The 19,319-nt window shown below is 46.9% G+C and overlaps 1 protein-coding gene across 1 annotated transcript in view; it reads left to right on the plus strand.

The window, feature by feature from the left end:
- LOC105987797 (ankyrin repeat and BTB/POZ domain-containing protein BTBD11-like) overlaps window positions 1-19,319 on the plus strand; it is a 110,993-nt gene that overhangs the window by 63,209 nt on the left and 28,465 nt on the right. Inside the window, exons 5-6 of the mRNA XM_013019168.1 lie at window positions 15,315-15,480; window positions 17,983-18,072. Coding sequence (XP_012874622.1) covers window positions 15,315-15,480; window positions 17,983-18,072 — 256 coding nt within the window. The remainder of the gene's footprint in view (window positions 1-15,314; window positions 15,481-17,982; window positions 18,073-19,319) is intronic.

A 19,319-nucleotide genomic window follows, 5' to 3' on the forward strand; every position in this document is an offset into this window, starting at 1 on the left:
CACATAAGCAAAAAGAAAAAAGCCGGAAGTGGCACTGTGGCTCAAGTGGTAGAGCGCTAGCCTTGAGCTGAAGAGCTAAGGGACAGCACCCAGGCCCAGAGTTCAGGCCCCACAACCGGACGCAAAAAAAAAAAAAAGAAATCCAGATAGAGCATAAGTTTCCAACAAACAGTTCTCCTCCGTAGCAGGGGCTGGATTGAGAGCTGAGAGTCTGGATAAATGCAGCCTGGGGGGTGGTGTTTTATGTGATGCCAAACAACTCGGACTTATCCTGTAGGAGGTGGGAGCGCTGGCTGATTTTTAATCAGAGAAGCGACATCAGATGTATAATTTAGAAAGAGGGATGGCTGGCAGTGTGGAAGATGGGCAGAGGCAGGCAGTGTAGAAAGCCTGAGGTCACATGATCCAGTCTGAAGCAGGATTTGGAGAAAGGGGGAGGACCAGATAGAAACGGGAGATAGAAAGGACAAGACTTGCCAGGCGCTGGTGACTCACGCCTGTAATCCTAGGTACCCAGGAGGCTGAGAGCTGAGGATCTCAGTTCAAAGCCAGCCCTGGCCAGTAAAGTCCATAAGACTCTTCTCTCCAATTAACCCTACAAAAAAATGGGAGGGGCGCGGTGGCTCAAAGTGGTAGAGCACTAGCCTTATGCAAAAAAGTTCAGGGACAGTGTCCAGGCCCTGAGTTCAAGCCCTATGACTGAAAAAAAAAATAAAGAGTGAGACTTGGTGAATGAGATGACCAAGGAATAAGAAGTGGTCAGAAAGGCCCAGATGGGCAGATGGGGTTCCCAGGAGGACATGAAGGGTGGGTATGTAATGAAGCCACTTTCAGGCAGAGCTGGGTGGCGGTGATGGCTGCACAGAAATATGACTTTACTCCAGGGCTGTAACTTTGATCCTGGAGGTATTTGCAAATGAAAGAAAGAAAGGAGGGAGGGAGACCCATATGGAGCAGTGTGGAAGATGTCACCTCTGAGTGAAATGCCCCTGTGTATATTTGCTGCAATTCCCAGGATTAGGAGAAGAGACAAGAGGCTGATCACCAGAGCTGGCTTTCCGGGAGGGATATTGGATGTCTAGGTGCACCCATTTGCTAAGGCTGGGAAACAAATTACTGATATGTGAGTGATTTCAAACAACCGACGTTTATTGTTTCACAGTTCTGGAGGCTAAAAAAATTGTGGGCAGGGTAGGCTTCCTCCAGAAGTCCTTAGTTCCCAGCTTCTGGTGGCCTCAAGCATCCGATAGCTTGTGGCAGCATCACACAGATTCTACCTCTGTCTTCAACCAGCCATCTACTTGCCATGTCGGTGTGTTAATTTTTGTTTGTTTTGTTTTGTCAGTCGTGGGGCCTGAACTCTGGGCCTGGGCGCTGTCCCTCAGCTCTTCAGCTCAAGTCTAGCACTCTACCACTTGAGCCACAGCGCCACTTCCAGTTTTTTCTGCTTAGGTGGTGCTGAGGAATCGAACTCAGGGCCTCATGTGTGCAAGAAAAGTACTCTAACACTGAGCCACCTTCCCAGCCCCTAATTTTTGTCTTCTTGGAGAACAAGTAGTCAGATTAGAGTAGGCCCAGCCTAGTGGCCTCATGCCTTTTGAGAAGACACTACGTCCACTCATAATGGGAAGGAGGAAAAGTGGGAAGGAGACATCCTTGGTGGTTGGTTTTGCCTTGTATTTTTTTAACTTGACTCTGGGGTTCCTAACTTGAGAGCCCGCGCGACCTGGGGTGCTTTGTGCAAAGTTGACTTGAGCACAATGTGAGAGAAGCATTGGCGTGTAATTGCTGGTTGCTGCTCTTCCCCGGAGGTCCTTCCAGACTTTTCCAGCAGAGCAGAGTACCCAGGGATTCATTCCTCACCCAGATTCTCCTTGGAAGAAGAGCACAGGAGTTAGGAATACAGGCCTTGCAGCCAGACTGCCAGAGCTCAAATCCTGGCTAGACCAACTTACTCTCTGTGTGACCGTAGGTAAGTTACTTACCCCTCTGGTCTTAGTTTCTGTGTCTATCAAATGATGGCATCCATAAACCCACCTTATAAGACTATGGGGGGGGGTGAGATTTAATGAGATACTCCATATAAACCATGAATTTATATGGTATGTACACTGTATTTGCCCCAACAATACCTATTAAAGATGAGTTAGTATCCTTACTTACTACCCTCTAGACCAAGAAAGCCAGATCTTGCTAGTTGCCAAACATGGTAGCCTCAGCATCCTCTGAGAGCAAGAGAAGTGGATACCTGAATGGATGCGTGTTGTGGTGTTAGGGTGCTGGCTTGCAGCCCGGGCTGAGGTCTAGTGTGCCTTGGGGTGCCTGTCTCTGCTGCTGGGCCAGACCCCAGGCTGCAGGAGGACAATCAGCTGGGGCTGACTGGTTGGAGACTGCTGCCCCCATCAAGTTCTTTATTTTCCATGAAGCATGAGATTGAGAAGCCATCACTGGCTGAGTCGGAACTACCTCCAGGGCAGTGGCGCCAGCACAGATGGGGTCCCAAGTGGGAAATGATCCAGAAGTGGGGAGGAAGACATGCGGACCGACAGCTACTGTGGCCCCTGATTGGCTGGGCTTTGTCTCAGTAGAAGCAAGGGGGAGCTGCTACAGGGCATGGAATGGAATATTCTGGAAGAAAAGGTCACAGCATAGACTTGTATCTCAGAGAGTTGACTTCCTTCTCTCTTAGGGCTGGAGCAAAATCAGATGCCTTGTTCCTGGGGCCTGGCACATACTTGAGGCCTAATAAAGATTTGTGGAAGAAAAGGAAAGAAGGAAGGGAGGGATACAAAAGGCCATAATGAAGCAGACCGGCAGTGCTATAAGTAAAGTAACTAGACTTGAATTTTTAGGGTGGTGGCACTAGGGATTAGACTGTGGGTCTCATTTCTGCTAGGCAAATACTCTATCCCAGGAGACAAACACACACACAGAGCACTTTTTACTATAGTTTGCTCTTCAGATAGGGTCTTGCGCTTTTGCCCGAACAAAATCTCAGGCTGAGATTCTTCTACCTCTGCCTCCTGATTAGCCGGGATTGCGCACATGTGCCTCCATCCTTGGTCCCCAGACTAGACTTTTCCTGAACTCATTAAGATGAAAAAAAGAAAAGAAAAGAATGAGATACATGTAGGGAGAAGAGAATTCAGGCGCAAGACTCAGAGAAGAGAGATCTAACTCAGGAAAGTTTCCGGAGGGCGGGATTCTGGCAAACAGATGCTATTGCAGTCCTAAGTGTGGAGGAAGTTAGAGGCATCACTATGAGACAAGGTCAGAGAAGAAGAAAGTAAGCAGCACCAGGGGCCTCAGATGGACAGGGGGTCCCAGAAGACAGGGTGGCTCCTGGCAGAGGCCTGGCTGGCTGAAAGCAGCCACATGCCTGGCAGTGAGGAAATCACGAGTCCTTTTAGCAGCCTGTGTGGGTGGCAGCCAGCCTGCAGGCGACAGACCATTTGCCAACACTTGGAGTTTGTCCCACACTTCCAAAGTGTTAAAAGCAAAACAGAAACACATCGGGTACTTACAGCAGCAACACTGAGGGGGCCCCCGTGGTAAGAGGCTTTCGGGGTTCACTCCCAGATCTCCAGGGCTTCAGATCCAGGCTGGCAGTTGAACAATGCATAGTTGGCCATCTGGAATGTGGCTTCCTGGGAAACAATGATATATATATTTTTTTAATTTTGTATTTTTTGGCTCATTTTTGATTCTGTTAGATTTCTGCCCAACATGTCGATGTACTCACAGGCCGGGGGAAAAAAAAGAAACCTCCCAAAGTCTAGTTTGAAAGTATGAGTTTACTCAGGATCAATGTCTTGGCTAAGCAATTCATCCAGCAGCCAGCCTTTAGTACAAAGGCAGAGCCTCTGCCCAAATTGCTCAGCCATAAAACCAAGGCCGAAGATGCCTTCAGCCAATGGAGGAGTGGGTCCCCTCCTTCACAGAGCTTGCGTGTGCCCCACAGCTCCAAAATAGACCACCTTTCATCCAACAGGTGAGAACCACCAGAACGCATGATCTCCAGTGCCTCCCAGCTCTGACAGTTACACAGTTTCATGGCCAGACATCACAGGTGCCAAGTGGCAGCGATGTTCAGATCTACAGGGGAAACTGAGGCACACATTCTCTCTGAGATCTCTGTGAGATGGCAGAACAGTTGACATGTCCCCAGGCATTGCTCAACCCACCTCCAAGTGTCCCTGCTCCCACCCCTTGAGCAGCCTTCTCCTCTCCTTCCAATCTGAGACCACCAACTAGTGCTCTGAGAGATTAGGCAACTGGCCCAACCAACACTACATGGGAAACATGACCCAATTGGAATTCGAACCAGGCCCGCCTGACTCCAAAGCTTGTTTCTCCATACAAGGAGGCAGCTCTAATCAAAGGCTCCCTGGGAAATGTGGAGGTCTCTTTAACCACAGGCCCACAGGCTCAGTTCTTCTGGGGAATTCTGATATACTTGTCAGCTTTGGCCAATGTCAGACCTCTCCATGAAGGCCAAACATAGGAATAGTCTACAAAGTGACAAGGAAATAAGCAAGAAGGGTTCGAGCCCCCTAGCCATCTTGGAATGCAGGTCGGAACCACACTCAGGTATGCATTTCATACCTGGCAGATGGCCACAATAAAAAAAAAGGCCTGGTGATTACTCAATAAGAGTAAAAATGTAGAGTAGTGAGAATGCAAACACCCCCAGAGGAGACTCTGAGCCTGCTTTTAAATACACTTGAAAACATATCATTCTACTCTTTTGTCTGTACCCTAGAGAAACACTTCCATGTGGAAATAGAGAGACCTCTAAAAAGATGTTCAGACACATGATGTTTATAATAGCAAAAGACAGAGAGGGAAAACCAAACTGTCTGTCTCCAGGCGCATAGATAAATAAATGATGGTATATTCTTTTAATAGGATGCCAAATAGCAATGAAAATAAGTGAACTAAACCCCTGTGTTATGTGGCTTAGTTCTCTGATAATGTACCAAAAGAGCAACTTGAAGGATTTATGCTGTATGCTAACTTTTTTTTTAAGTCTTCAAACATGTGCTGGGCACTGATGGCTCACACCTATAATCCTAGCATCTCAGGAGGCTGAGATCTGAGGATCATAGGTCAAAGCCAGCCTGGGCAGGAAAGTCCTTGAGACTCTACCTCCAATTAACCACGAAAAAGTTGGAAGTAGAGTTGTGATTCAAGTAAGTAGAGCACTAGCCTTGAGCACAAAAGCACAGGGACAGTGTCCAGGCCCTGAGTTCAAACCCCAGGACAAGCCAAAAAATAACGTTTTTAAACACACAAGAGGTTGCATAATGTTAGAAATTCTTTGCCCAATGCAAAGTATAAAGCAAATCTTGGGTTCTCCCAGGAATGAAGAAGACAGAATAGGATCTGAAATGCACTGAGTCTTTGCTTATCCTGGCAAAACTTCCATTGTTCATCTTAGTTTGCTGGCCAGCATGTAAGTGGTTTTTGGATTAGTCTAAATGTTATATGGGCCTAAAGATAATTCCCTAACAATGAAAATTATCTACTTAGTATTTGTAACAGTGAGTTTAGAAAGCCAGTTGTAGGTTCTTAATAAGCATTATTTTTTTTAAAAAAGTGTTATATGCTTCAATCAATTTGGGAAACACTAGCTTAAATAACATAGGCTATAAATTTTTTTCAAATCCTCTGTTTCATGTATGTCTCAAAGACTTATTGTATTGGTGAACATGTTACTTAGAGGTAGGAGACCAGCAAATTCCTGCTACCTGCTCTCTGTGTTTGTAAGTGAAGTTGTGTGGTGTTAGATGGTTGGCGGGTTTACCAGTGCTTGCTTTCCCACTACAGTGGCAAAGGTCATGGCAGAGACCATGTGACCTCCAGAGCCTTCACTATCTGGCTCTTTACACAAAAAGTATGTGTACCCTGTGAGAGAGCATCTTGGGAGCCTGGGGTTGGGAGGGAATGCATTTGAGGACCTTAACATTAGATCTTTGCTCTCATGTCTCAAGAATTGGTTTGGTTTGTTCATTGATGAAAGTATTACAAAGTAGACCACCAGTCCTAGAATCTGTTGAGGATGGTGTGTACTTTTATCTTTTCACCATCCAGAGATGCTACACTTGGAACTTCCTGTGTGTTTCAGTGAATTGATTTAAATTTAAAAAGCAGGTAAGGTTAATTAGGCTATAGATTCATTAACTGCCACAAACACAATATCTAGGTATGGATGACAGGAGTTTAAAATTCTCCCTCATGTAACAGCTCAAGTGTGAGGCCTTGGCTGGAGACAGGAGCTCTGTGAGTTCAGGACCCAGGCTCCATCCATCTTGTTGCTCTGCTGTACCTTAAGTGGTGCCTATCTCTTCATGGCCCCACCTGAAAGGACTCTGTCTACTTAGTGGGGGAAAAGGACCTGGAAGAGCAAGACACATCCCAGAGATGGCACATATTGACTCCTTCCTGTCGTCAACACTTGGTCATATGACCACCCATAACTGCAAGAGAATCTGGGAAGTGTAGTCTTTCTCTAAACAGCCAAGTATCCAACTAGGAATTCAAATCATACAACAATATAAGAAGATAGAGGCCAAGCTGGTGGCTCACGCCTGTAATCCTAGCTACTCAGGAGGTCGAGAGCTAAAGATCATGGTTCAAAGCCATCCTGGGCAGGAAAGTCTGTGAGACGCTTATCTCCAATTAGTCTCCCAAAAAATGGAAGTAGGGCTGGGAAGGTGGCTCAGTGGTAGAGCGCTTGCCTTGCATGCATGAGGCCCTGGGTTCGATTCCTCAGTACCACATAAGCAGAAAAAGCCGGAAGTGGCACTGTGGCTCCAGTAGTAGAGCACTAGCCTTGAGCTGAAGAGCTGAGGGACAGTGCCCAGGCCCAGAGTTCAGACCCCATGACCGGACCCCCCCCCAAAAAAGTGGAAGAAGTGGTAGAGCACTAGCCTGAGCAGAAGAGCTGAGGGTCAGCCCTCAGGCTCTGAGTTCAAGCTCTACGACCTCTCAAAAAAAGAAAAAAAAGGAAGATAGAATACTCTGAAGGACAATAAGTCCTCTGCTAGAAGAAATACTACTAAGAGCTTTGCATCCCTAAGCAGAGGTGACTTCTTTCCCTTGAGATAGGTAGATCTTATTTTCGGATTCAAAATAAGCCATGCTGCCAAAGCAAGAGATCTAGAATGCTACTTCATCATTTTCTACTCAAAATAATGTGACATGCATTTGGATATTAGCACAGCAATTCCATTCTCATGTGTGTGTGTGTGTGTGTGTGTGTTTTGCTTTTGAGATAAATCTTTTAGGGTATGTTTTAAACATGTTTGAACAGACCCAGATTTTCCATCTTTTGTGGAAAGCAAAGACAGCAGATTTTGCAGGAAGGGGTATCAACTTCTGAAGGAAGGTTCTGGAATTCTTGATGTTCTTCCCAAAGCAAGAGGGATCTGCAGGACTGAGGGTTAAGGGTTCACAATTCCTCTTCCTTACATGCTTAATAATCTGGTTCTTTCTTGACCATCAGTAGCAGCATGAAGCAAGCAAGTAGGCACAGTCTTTGGACCAAGATTTCTCTTAGGAACTTTACAAACATTACACATTCCATTTGCTGCAAAAATGTCACCATTTTTTTTCTTGTAAAGGTGCACAGGGATCTCAGTACAACTTCCCTCAGCACAAACACGCTCTTGATCTGTTCATCTTTTCTTTGCTACCCAAAAGGAGAGGGCGGGAGTCATTAGTTATGGAAAGGGACTTAGCCAGGGCTGGCTAGGGACGTGAGCTGAGGAGGGAATTGGGGCCCCCATAGCCTCCTGCTTTGTCATTTCACGATTCATTTCCAAAGGCGCCATTTGATTGTCACACTCACTCGAGTCTTGTAATGGGAAGTGCTTCACATAGAAGAAATGATGCCCCAATGGTTTCTCACCCTACACGCAGCTTTCCAACTTCAGTGCCATTGACATTTGGAGCTGGGTTATTCTTTGTTGAGCAGAGATGGGGAGGTGGAGGGGGTACGGCCTCCGGTGCATTCTCGTGAGTCCAGAACCATCTTCCTCTCAACCTTGTCAATGCCAGAAGCGCCTCACCAGCATGACAACCAAAAACATCCCCTAACTTTATCCCCTGGGGGTCAAAATCACCCCTGTGGTTCACAATTACTGGCCTGCCACTGGCCAGCTGAAATGACTTAGACCCAAGATGTGGATTCTTTCCCTAAGAAACAAAAAACAAAACTCTGACTCATCCAAATTAATCAAGCTCTCAGCTCCCGGTTTCCTGACCTGGAGAACGCACAGAAGTGAGCTGCGCACTCTCCTTCAGCCTTGGCGGGCTGGAGTTCTGTCTGCAAGCCAAAGCTGTTAAATGGAACTTGTCTCCAGAAGGTGATTTGAAGGAAGGCAAGATAAGGAAGGGGTAGAAGAACTGAGAGAGGCCCCCTTCCTACACCCACACCCATACCCCTACACAGGGTGGAAATGTGGAGTGGAGTGGGGAGGGGCGGGTCTTGCTGGGAGGCCACATGGAAAAAGGGGTGGCTGGGAGATTGGGACTCCCCTAAGGAGAACCTTACACTCAAAGGCTGTGCGTGGGATTTGTGTCTCTTTGGCTCTCGGCCCAGAATATAACATCATATGGTTACCCAGGCTGCATTGAGAGAGGTCCTGGCTGGATTTTAGCTCTGGACAGCACAGAGAGACAGTAGAGTGGGGTGGGTTCAAATCTCAGTTCTACCACTGACTGGCTGTACTCCTTGAGGAAGTTTCTTAGCCTCTCTAAGGCTACAGTGTCTTCTAAGAAATAAGGATACAGTCAGGTGCTCGCAGCTCATGGCTGTAACCCTAGCTACCCAGAAGGCTAAGATCTGAAGATCCTGGTTCAACGCCAGTCTGGGCAGACAAATCTTTGTGACTCTTTATCTCCAATTAATCAACAAAACTAGGATGTGGAGATGTGGATCTAGAGTTGATAGAGCACCAGCTGCCTTGAGCAGAAAAGCTAAGCAAGAACATGCAATCCTGAGTTCAAGCCCTTGTACTGGCACAAAAAGAAAAGAAAAAGAGAGAGGAAAGGAGAGAGTGGAGGTGGAAAGGAAGGAAAAGGAAGAAAGAAAATTTGTAAAGTTAGAAAGGATCAGATGCGGTCCTATCTATGAATGGTTATATATGTATTATACATATACACTCATGCATGTATGCAAAGGCAAAACTCATATATCAAAGTACATGCATGTGTTTGTCTATGCACATTTAAAATAGTTCCTGACAGACACATGATAAATGCTTCCTAAGTATTTACTAGTATCCTTAGTATCTGAGAAGCAATAAAGCACTCTCAGGGTGGCAGAGATAGGCAGTTGGAATGGTTTAACAAACATTTCTTAGAATGAATACCTATCATAGTTCATTCTTCCCACAGCCAGGGTCCAAACATAAATGCCACCCAGGCTGGGCTGGACATACCCTGAGTGGCCCTGGCCCCGGGGGGGGGGGGCGGATGGAGAGGGCAAGTGTGTTCTTCCCCACAGTAAGTTTTCCCATTGGGACTGTTTGAAGGACCTCCTTAGTGGATAACGAGGGTCTGACCACCACATAGGCCACAGCCTTGAACTCAGACCTGGGTGCTATCCTTGAACTATTTTGCTCAAGGCTAGCAGTGTTACACCATTCCAGCCACAGCTCCGCTTCTGGCTTTTTGGTTGTTCATTGGAGATAAAAAGCCTCATAGACTTTCCTGCCCAGGCTGGCTTCAAACTGCAACCCTCAGAGCTCAGCCTCCTGAGTAGCTAGGATTACAAGCAAGAGCCACCAATGCCCAGCTCCAACTTTTTTGTTTGTATTTTTTTTTTGAAGGAGACAAGTCTGAGTTGAAATGGAGGTACAAGCAGTCCAATAGCTAACTCTTCCCCGTATCTGTTTTGTTCCCTTCTCTGTCTCCTCATCTGTACCTTGGGCACTAAGACCTGCCTTTGGGGCTCCTGGTGTGGTTTAAGCACAGCTCCACCGTCTACCAGCTGTGACACCTTGCGAAGGTGGCATGGGACCTTTGTTCCTCTGTCTCTCCTCTGTAACTGGGAATACACATCCCTGGTTCAGGGCTTTTGTTTGTTTGTCAGTCATGGGGCTTGAACTCTGGGCCTGGGTGCTGACTCTGAGCTCTTCAGCTAAAGGCAAGCGCTCTACCACTTGAGCCACAGCACCACTTCCGGTTTTCTGGTGATTAATTGGAAATAAGAGTTTCACGGACTCTCCTGCCCAGGCTGGCTTTGAACCTCTATCCTCAGATCTCAGCCTCCTGAATAGCTAGGATTATAGGCGTGAGCCACCAGCTTCAGGGGTTATTTTGAGGAAGAAGTGAGCTGTCATATGTGAAATGCTTTGTAGCAAATGGAGTGCTTATCACTATGATCGGTCTTTCACTGTACTGAGGAGTTCAGTGTTAACTGTTTCTCTGATTCTGACCCTCGCTCACGCTCTAGATCCTTGCTCACTCGCTGTCTCTCTCTCAAGACAACCAATCTGACCCATGGCTGTGGGGAGCCCAAAGGCAGGTTTGGGGCCTTAAACAGCATGGCAAGGCTGCACGTTCACATTCATCCCAATACCGCAAATGGCTGCAATCGTGCAGCCATAGGCTTCCAGAACCTTCCCCGCGAGCAGGGGAAGACACCCCAGCCTGTACCTTCTGAGGTGGGCTTACCAGAGTGACCCTGGATCCATCCCTCATGGAGCATGAGCGCTGCCACAAGCCTTCCCTCCCTAGTGTGGTGTCAGGATGGGTCCTAGAATGGGTTCCAGAAACTGTTGGCATGCGACAAGAACTCTCCCCAACCTCTGTCATAACTTGTAACTTGTTGGCAAACCGGTGCTACACAGGGCAGTAGCCTTCTGGGAGCCTAGCTTGCCTTGACTCTGGTGGAATTTGTTAGACACGGTGTCTAATTTAAACCTTAAGACGTGCTGTGGTTGCCACATTCTGTAGTCACTGCCTCTGTGTTTACTTCTTCCACATATAGTGTGTTCTTTCTGGTCCACAGTTTGCCCTGTGATTGAGAATGACCATGGTGATGGCTGACCTTTAATGAGATCTGGGCTCTGAGCATTGTTTATAGATATCTTACCTCACTTGATCCGAACCCAGTATCCTGGAGGGAGGTATTCTTATAACTAAGCTCATTTTACAGATGGGGAAACTAAACAGCAAAGCAGAGAAGTAACTGGCTCCAAGGTTACAGCCTGGGAGTAGCAGAGCTGGGATTTGAACTCAGGTAGCAAGATATCAGCATTCCTGCTTATAACATAGCTTTAAAAGATAGTAAATGAGGCTAGAATCTGTGGGATTCTTGGCACACAGGTACTACTCAGAGCTTCAAGAGTGAATGATGCTGCCTGGCGCTGGTGGTTCACACCTGTAATCCTAGCTACTCAGGAGACTGAGATCTGAGGATTGCTGTTCAGAACCAGCCTGGGCAGAAAATTAGGAGATTCTTATCTCTAATTAAGTACCAAAAAGCCAGGGTTGGAACTGTGGCTCAAGTGGAACTGTGGCTCAAGCAAAAAACCTAAGGGATCCTAACTACTCAGGATCCAGGTATAAGGCAGGCCCAGGCATTGAAGTTCATGAGATTCCATCTCAACCCATGGCTGGGTATATTGATACATGCCTGTCATCTCAGCAGCACAGGGAAACAAATGGGAGGATCACAGTCCAGGCCAACTCAAGCATAAACACAAGACCCCATCTCAAAAATAACCAACACAACTCCACTTGAGCTAGTGGAGTAGCTCAAGTGATAGAGCAGTTTACCTAGCATGTATATGCCCCTGAGTAGAATTCTTAGTATTGCCAAAAGAAAAAAAAGAACACCAGATAACAAATGCATGAAAGGTGTATGGCCATCCCCAGCTAGCTATATGTGCCACTTGGAGAGGACCAAGTGGTCAACAGAATGTACTAAACACCCACCAGCCTGCACACCACCTCCTGCCGAGGAGAGAAAAGGTTCACCGGCCTCTGGAAAATCTCTCTGTATAGTCCTGTCCCTGAAGTGGCAAAGACACGAAGCCAGTCTCTCTGTGCTGGGGCACTTGAGAAATTAGAGAAATTGGCCGCCTTGGTAGTTGACTTCTTAAATCGATTGGGATTTTTATTGCACCGTTGAAAGCCACTCAAAAGGAAACCACAAAGTTGGGGAAGCCCCAGGTGACCAGCTTAATAGATTTCTGCATAAAGAAGTCAGACACAGAGGAGGGTATATTTATTTGCTCAGGACACTGAGAGACCACATCCCAGAGACTTTGAGTCCCTTTGGGGCCTTTCCAGAGGGAATCATGGAGCCCAAGCCCTGCTCACTCACTACTGCAAGGAAGGTTTTTTGCACAGTTCAATTTTCCAACCAACCAAGCTAAACAGAAAGCCATGTTTTCACAGGTTTGTTGTTTTTTGTTTTTTGTTTTTTTTTTGGTGGGAGGGGGTGGGGAATCTTGCTTACCTGCCTTGTTTGCTTGCCTGACTTAGCTGGCTGGAGTTCAGTAAGCAGAGCTTCTGTTTACTTTGTGTGTCTGTGGGATTCTTGGCAAACAGGTACTTCTCAGAGCTTCAAGAGTGAATGATGGTGCCTGGCACTGGTGGCTCACACCTGTAATCCTAGCTACTCAGGAGACTGAGATCTGAGGATTGCTGTTCAGAGCCAGCCTGGGCAGAAAATTAAGAGATTCTTATCTCTCATTAAGTACCAAAAAGCCAGAGTTGGAACTGTGGCTCAAGCAAAAAACCTAAGGGACAGCGCCCAGGCCCCTAAGTTCAAACCCCAGTACCTATACAATAAATAAATACACATACATACATACATATATACAAACACCAGCTTCCTGTATCATTTATCAACATCATCTTAGCTGTAGTCATTTTCCTGCTTCTTGTATCTTTCTAATTAAAATCAGGGACCTCAGGAACTGCTAAACACTTCTGATGTTCATGGAATTGTCTGACTGTGAGCCTGGGAACTCTTTGAACACATGGTCCATCTCCCTCCTCAGAAGTCCCTAGCATAGGGTCCAGAACACCATGTCTACCAAACACGAGGAATATAGTATGGCCACGGGGGTATAGGGAAGCTTAATTGAATATATCAGTGAAACACTTAGGCCATCAGAAGGGACTTAGAGACAGACAGGGGAAGTGATTTTCCATGACCGTGACTATTTATAGCATCGTTGTCCCTACATGGGGCTCAACTCCAAAATGCAACCTCACTGGGCCCCGTTGTAGCTTATACCTGTAATCCTAGCTATGCAGGAGGCAGAGATCTGATTATTGCAGATTAAAGCCAGCCTGGGCAGAAAAATTATGAGATTCTTGTCTCCAATTAACCACCAAAAAGCTGGACGTGGAGCTGTGGCTCAAGTGGTAGAGCACCAGAAGTTCATGTCTAGGATTCTGATGCTGAATGAAGCCAGGCCTCTATCCCACCCTTCCACCACCCATCACCCCACTCAGTCTTCCCAGGAGGGGTCTCCCAATAACGTTGGGGTGGCTTGACTACCCCATCTGCCATGGGTAGATGCCTGATTCCTGGAGTCCAGATCCTGGCCAACTGTAGGTCCCTAAATACCCTTCACTGTCCCCCCCAGGGCCTTCATACCAATAGACCTGTCCTGACACCTCATTCCTGGATCATGTGTGCAGATCAGACCCCATCTTAGCCTCCCTGGAGCCTGGCTGCACCACATCAGCACCCCCTGGTGGCCAGAAGCAACAGCTAGCATCTACATCTCCACTGTTAGCACTGACTGAACTAGCTCTAGAGACAGAAGTCAACCCAAGCAGAAAGTGACAAGAAATTGAGTTAGGGTGGGATTTTTATCTTCTCCAGTGCAGATGCCTATCTCTCCGATTTACCTGTCGGAAGCTGGTGAGCCTCCACGGTGCCATGAGAAGAGCTTGGCATAAGCAGGTGGATATTGAATGGATTTGATTTAGTAATTAACTGCGATCCATTCACCATGAGAAAGAAGTACCCTTCCTTTATAAACAGAGCCAGTGTCATCCGCTTGATCCTGGGTTGGCTCTCCTCTCCTTCCCCATCCCTGTCCTAGCTGCCTCTGACCCACCTGACAGTCTGAGATCTTTCTTCAGCTCTCATGTTCTCTTGTTCTGTTGAAAGGGAACTCTATCTATTCTATGTTCCTTGCGATCACATTTCCTTTCTTTTTCCCTTTCTATCTCTCCCTTCCCCTCTCTCTCTTTGTTGGTTGTGGGGCTTGAATTCTGGGCTTGGCTGCTATCCCTCAGCTCTTCAGCTCTGTCACTTGAGCCACAGCACCACTTCCGGTTTTCTGAGTGGTTTATTGGAGATAAGAGTCTCACGGACTTTTCCTGCCTGGGCTGGCTTTGAACTGTGATCCTCAGATCTCAGCCTCCTGAGTAGCTAGGATTACAGGCATGAGCCACCGGCGCCTAGCACCTTCTTTATTTTATTCTATTTTATTTATGGAGGAGAGCATTCCTGGATGTTCCTCCAGCGCTGCTCCTCCAAGCCTGAGTGCTGTCCTTTAACTTTTTCACTCAAGGATGGCACTCTACCACTTGAACCACATCTCTATTTTTGGCTTTGGCTGGATAATTAGAGAGATAAGAGTCACGGACCTTCCTGCCTGGGCCAGCTTTGAACTTTGAGCCTCTTATCCTCCTGAGTAGCTAGAATAAAAGACAGGAACCACGCCCGATGCTTGGCACAGTCACATTTCTTCACACTTGCACACCCCTTGGTACTCTCTGGCAGCAAGATGGCCAGCCACACAGACAAGATGTCTGCTCTCAGAAGTCCCCAGCCTCACGTGGGGGAGCAGACAAGTGAGCAGCAAACAGTAGTAGATGCTGTGATTGCAGAATAAGATGACACAATGGGCATGCAGGCTGGTTCACCTTACAGACCTTGGCTCAAATCCCAGGTCTACCGCTTGTAGACCAGACAGACTTGGGGAAGGGCTGTGTCTGTTTCCCCAGGGTTGAAAGAGGAATCATGACTCTGTGCTTGTGTGGGGAGTAAATGAGTTAATGCACATAAAGAGTTCAGCAGAGGTTCTAATCCATACAGATATTCCGTTCATGTTGGCGTTGAGAAGCTAAGTTCAACATGCTGTGGGATGACGGGGAGGGACAAGACGGACAAATGGCAATCCTAATGGATGAAGGATGGAGAGACGTCCAAGGGCAGTTGTTTTCGTGGAGGCCACTGTGCTGAGGAGTTTATCTCTGCCTCCGCAGGGACCCAAGCACTAGGAACACCCGGTCACTGCACCCATGTGACTGATCTTTCCCTTCCTCAGGGCCGATGACTGCTTTTGCGCCTCACGGAAGCTGGATGCTGTGGCCATCGAAGCCAAGTTTAAGCAGGACCTGGGCTTCCGGATGCTGAACTGTGGGCGGACTGACCTGGTGAAGCAGGCCGTGTCTCTGCTGGGACCCGACGGAATCAACACCATGAGCGAACAGGTACAGGGCCCCCGGAGACCCAAACTCCACCCCCCACCCAACCTCCTCCTCAGGCATCAGGGCAAAATGGGGTGCAGCTGGCACCAGAGAAGTTCCCCCTGCTGCCACTCAGGTTGCTTTTTTTTTTTTAGTTTTTAAAATATAAAAATAGGCTCGTTCATGTTTATCGCAGCTGAAATGGAATAAATAAAAAGGGGGAAATAACTTCTATTTTAAGAAAGGAAATGAATGTCATCAGCCAGATGACCATTTATATTTAGTATGTGTCCTTCAAGGTCTTTTGCCAGCATTGTTAAAAGTAACCCATCTGTCTGTCATGGCACAGGACGGGCCCTTGCCAGCTTCACCAAATTTTAGGATATGTTTAAGAGACACGAAACTACTCAGGCACTGGTGGCTCGTGTCTGTAATCAGCAATTCATGAAGCTGAGGTGAGAGGATTGCAGTTTGAAGGCAATTCCGGCATGAGACACTTATCTCCAATTAAGCATCAAAAATCCAGATGTGTATGAGCTATGGCTCCAGTGGTAGAGCATCAGCCTTGAGCACAAAAAGCCAAGCAAGAGCATAAGACTCTGAGAGTAAGCCCAGGGCTGCCAGGGGTAGAGGAGGACATGAAAATCAGCAGGCACACAGAGATCAGCCAGAGTCCTCCTGATCTTGAAACTGAGAGGTACTGATGTTTAGCAGTCAAGGAGATAACTTTCCTGGGGAAAATATCACAGAGAAAACACACATGGGGTTGGAGGTGTGGCTCAGTTGGTAGAATGCTAGCCAGTGAGCAAAAAACATCAGTTACCAAGTTTGAGTCCCAAACTCAGACCAAAAAAAAAGAGAGAAAACACAAAGAATATGTGTGTGTGTTCGTGCACGCATGCGTGCACATGTACGTGCGTATGCATGAATGTGCCAATCCTGGAACTCAGGGTCTGGGCACTGTTCTTGAGCTTCTGTGCTCAAGGCTAGTGCTTAAGCCAAGCTCTGCTTCTGGCTTTCTGGAGATAAGAGTCTCTGGGACTTTCCTGCCTGGGCTGGCTTTAAAACAGTCCTCAGATCTTAGCATCCTGAGTAGCTAGGATTACAGGCCTGAGCTGCCCATGCCAGTCATCACACAGAAATTTCCAGCCTGACTTTCCAGATGGAGGATTACTCTTTACAAAGGAGTGAGCAGTGACTTTTATTTAATCACTGCTAATCTTTTCCTTGAGCAACACTAAGGGACTCTAATACACACACACATGCTTACACACATATGCTCACACACACCCCCACTCACACACTGTTTTCAAAGGGATTCATTGTATTGCTCTTTTCAGTATTTTGTGTTTAAAGCTACTTTGAAAACATTGTTGGTAGTGTTTTGTTAGAAATCACTTTAAATGGCTACATAAAATGATTATATGGCTTGTTCATTAACTATACCGCAATTACTGCTTATCTCAGGGATGTCTAATTGCTTTTAAGAATAATACTGGGCTGAACATACTTTACAGTCTTTCTTCCAATCTTTGATTATTTCATTAGGAATACATTTGGTTGTTTGTTTGATAGCTCAAACTTATCAGCCTTTCTTAAACCCTAAATCTTCCATTGCTTTCCCAGAAGTTTGATTCTTTTTTTCTCATCCAAGTTTTACCATTTTTCTTGTTTATCTAGAACTCTTTATATAGTAGACACATAACCCTTTTCTCTAGTATAACAAATATGCCTCATAGAGTGTTTAAAACTTGTTCTCAATTATATATTCTCCATGTTGAATGATTGCTCTCATGGTTTTGATGCCTAGTAACAGATCTAAAACCCAGTCAGCTCTCTTGGAAGGTCTCCATGTTTTCTAGATATCCTGAATGACACTAGAAGTCATCCTGGTTCATGATGTTATAAAGGGCTCTATGTTGAATGTTTTCCCAGTGACTGTCAGCACCCATCCTACCTTCTGCTGGTTGCAGTGCTCTGCTTAGCAGGAGCAGGAGCAGCAGCTGTGGATCCCTCCTGTGCTCACCTTTTGCAGTAATAATGACAAACCCATCAGTGCTGGGACACTACATGTTCAGGTCACCCTTGACCCTGAAAGCAAAGCAGATACGTGCTACATGATGCGAGAAACGCCATCAAGGATAGAGTGTTCACCAGTTAGGCAGCTTAGGATCGATGTTGCAGATTCTAGAAAGTTCCAAAGAACCCAAAGTTGAAATCAGCCACTTGACTTAGAAAGCTGTTTGGCCCATTGCCTTTGAGATCAAAAGTGGAGAATCCTCCACTTAAGCAAAGGTAACGCCAGCTCTCTCTCCCTCTTCCACTGTGGTTTCCAGAATATTCTTTCTGTCATGCTAGATTTGGAGCACAAGCTTCGCCCCCCCCCTCTCTCTCTCTCACACACACACACACACACGTGCATACATGCATGCACATGCACGCTCACACACTCATTCCATTTGTTTCTGTTGACTGAGCAACAGCCACCTTGTAAATGTTCTCCATCTCTGGTTTTGGCCACCGCAGGGCATGACCCCCCTGATGTACGCCTGCGTCCGCGGGGACGAGGCGATGGTGCAGATGCTGCTGGATGCCGGAGCTGACCTGAATGTGGAGGTGAGGGTGCTGAGGGCTGCAGGCCCCCACGAGCCCAGAGAGGGGCCTTTCCTTCTAGAGGCGCCCCCCCACCCTGAAGGGAGCTCGGGTCAGCAAAACATCATTGCTCAGCCCCCTCAGTGGCTGTGGCCCTGGGTGAGATCACTTGGAGCTGCAGGCGATGCTGGCTTTGGTGGGCTGAGTGATTGCCAGTTCGTGACTCAGCGCCAGTCTGTTCACTCTGGGATCTGGGCAGAAAGAGCTCTCCTGAGCCGGCAGCCTGTACCCCTTGAAGGTTCCTTCCTCAGATCCCCTGCTCTCCCCCACTAAATCCTGACTGACTCTTCTTGTGGGCTAAGTTGATTGATAGGTCTTCCAGTGAGAATCCAGGCTCCCAGGAGGCAATGCGGGAAAGTGGAACACAGAGTCCCCCAACCCTCTCCTTGGCAGGTTTAGAATCTGACAGATTGCTGTCATCCTAGCTACTCTGGAAGCTGAGATCTGAGGATGACAGGTCAATACCAGTCTAGGTGGGAAAATCCATGAGATTCTTATCTCCAGTTAACTAACAAGAAAAGAATCCAAAAGTGAAGGTATGGCTCAAATGGTAGAGGGCCAGCCTTCAGCAAAAAAGCCAAGTGAGAAAACAAGGCCCTGAGTTCAAACCCCAGAATAAATAAATATGGAAACTTGACAGATGTGGTTCAAGTTCTGAAATCACCACCTTCATCGTGTCTGCTGTCAAGCCTTGACAGATGGTGTGGCCTATCTGTCCCCAGATGTGAAATGACAATAGGGGCAGCATCACTTTATGGTGGTTGGAAAGAACAGATCGTGAGTGTACTCAACACAGATTTACAACACAGCTCCTATCTCAGCTCCACCCCGTGCTGAGACTCCAAAGATGTCAAACCTGGCCAGTTACCCGTGGCTCACGCCTGTAATCCTAGCTATTCAGGAGGCTGAGATCTGAGGATTGTGTTTAAAGCCAGACTGGGCAGGAAAGACCATGAAACTCTTGCCTCCAGTGAACCATCAAAAAGTTGAAAATGAAGTTGTGACTCAAGTGGTAGCGTGCCAGCCTTGAGTAAAAAAGCTAAGGGAGAGTGTCTTGGCCCTGAGTTCAAGCCCAGTACTGGTATCAAAGAAAGAAAGAAAGAGAGAGAGAAAGAGAGAGAGAGGAAGGAAGGAAGGAAGTAAAGAAAGGGAAAGAAAGAAAGAAAGAAAGAAAGAAAGAAAGAAAGAAAGAAAGAAAGAAAGAAAGAAAG

Source organism: Dipodomys ordii, unplaced genomic scaffold, assembly GCF_000151885.1.
Source record: "Dipodomys ordii isolate 6190 unplaced genomic scaffold, Dord_2.0 Scaffold3, whole genome shotgun sequence".
NCBI lineage: Eukaryota > Metazoa > Chordata > Mammalia > Rodentia > Heteromyidae > Dipodomys > Dipodomys ordii.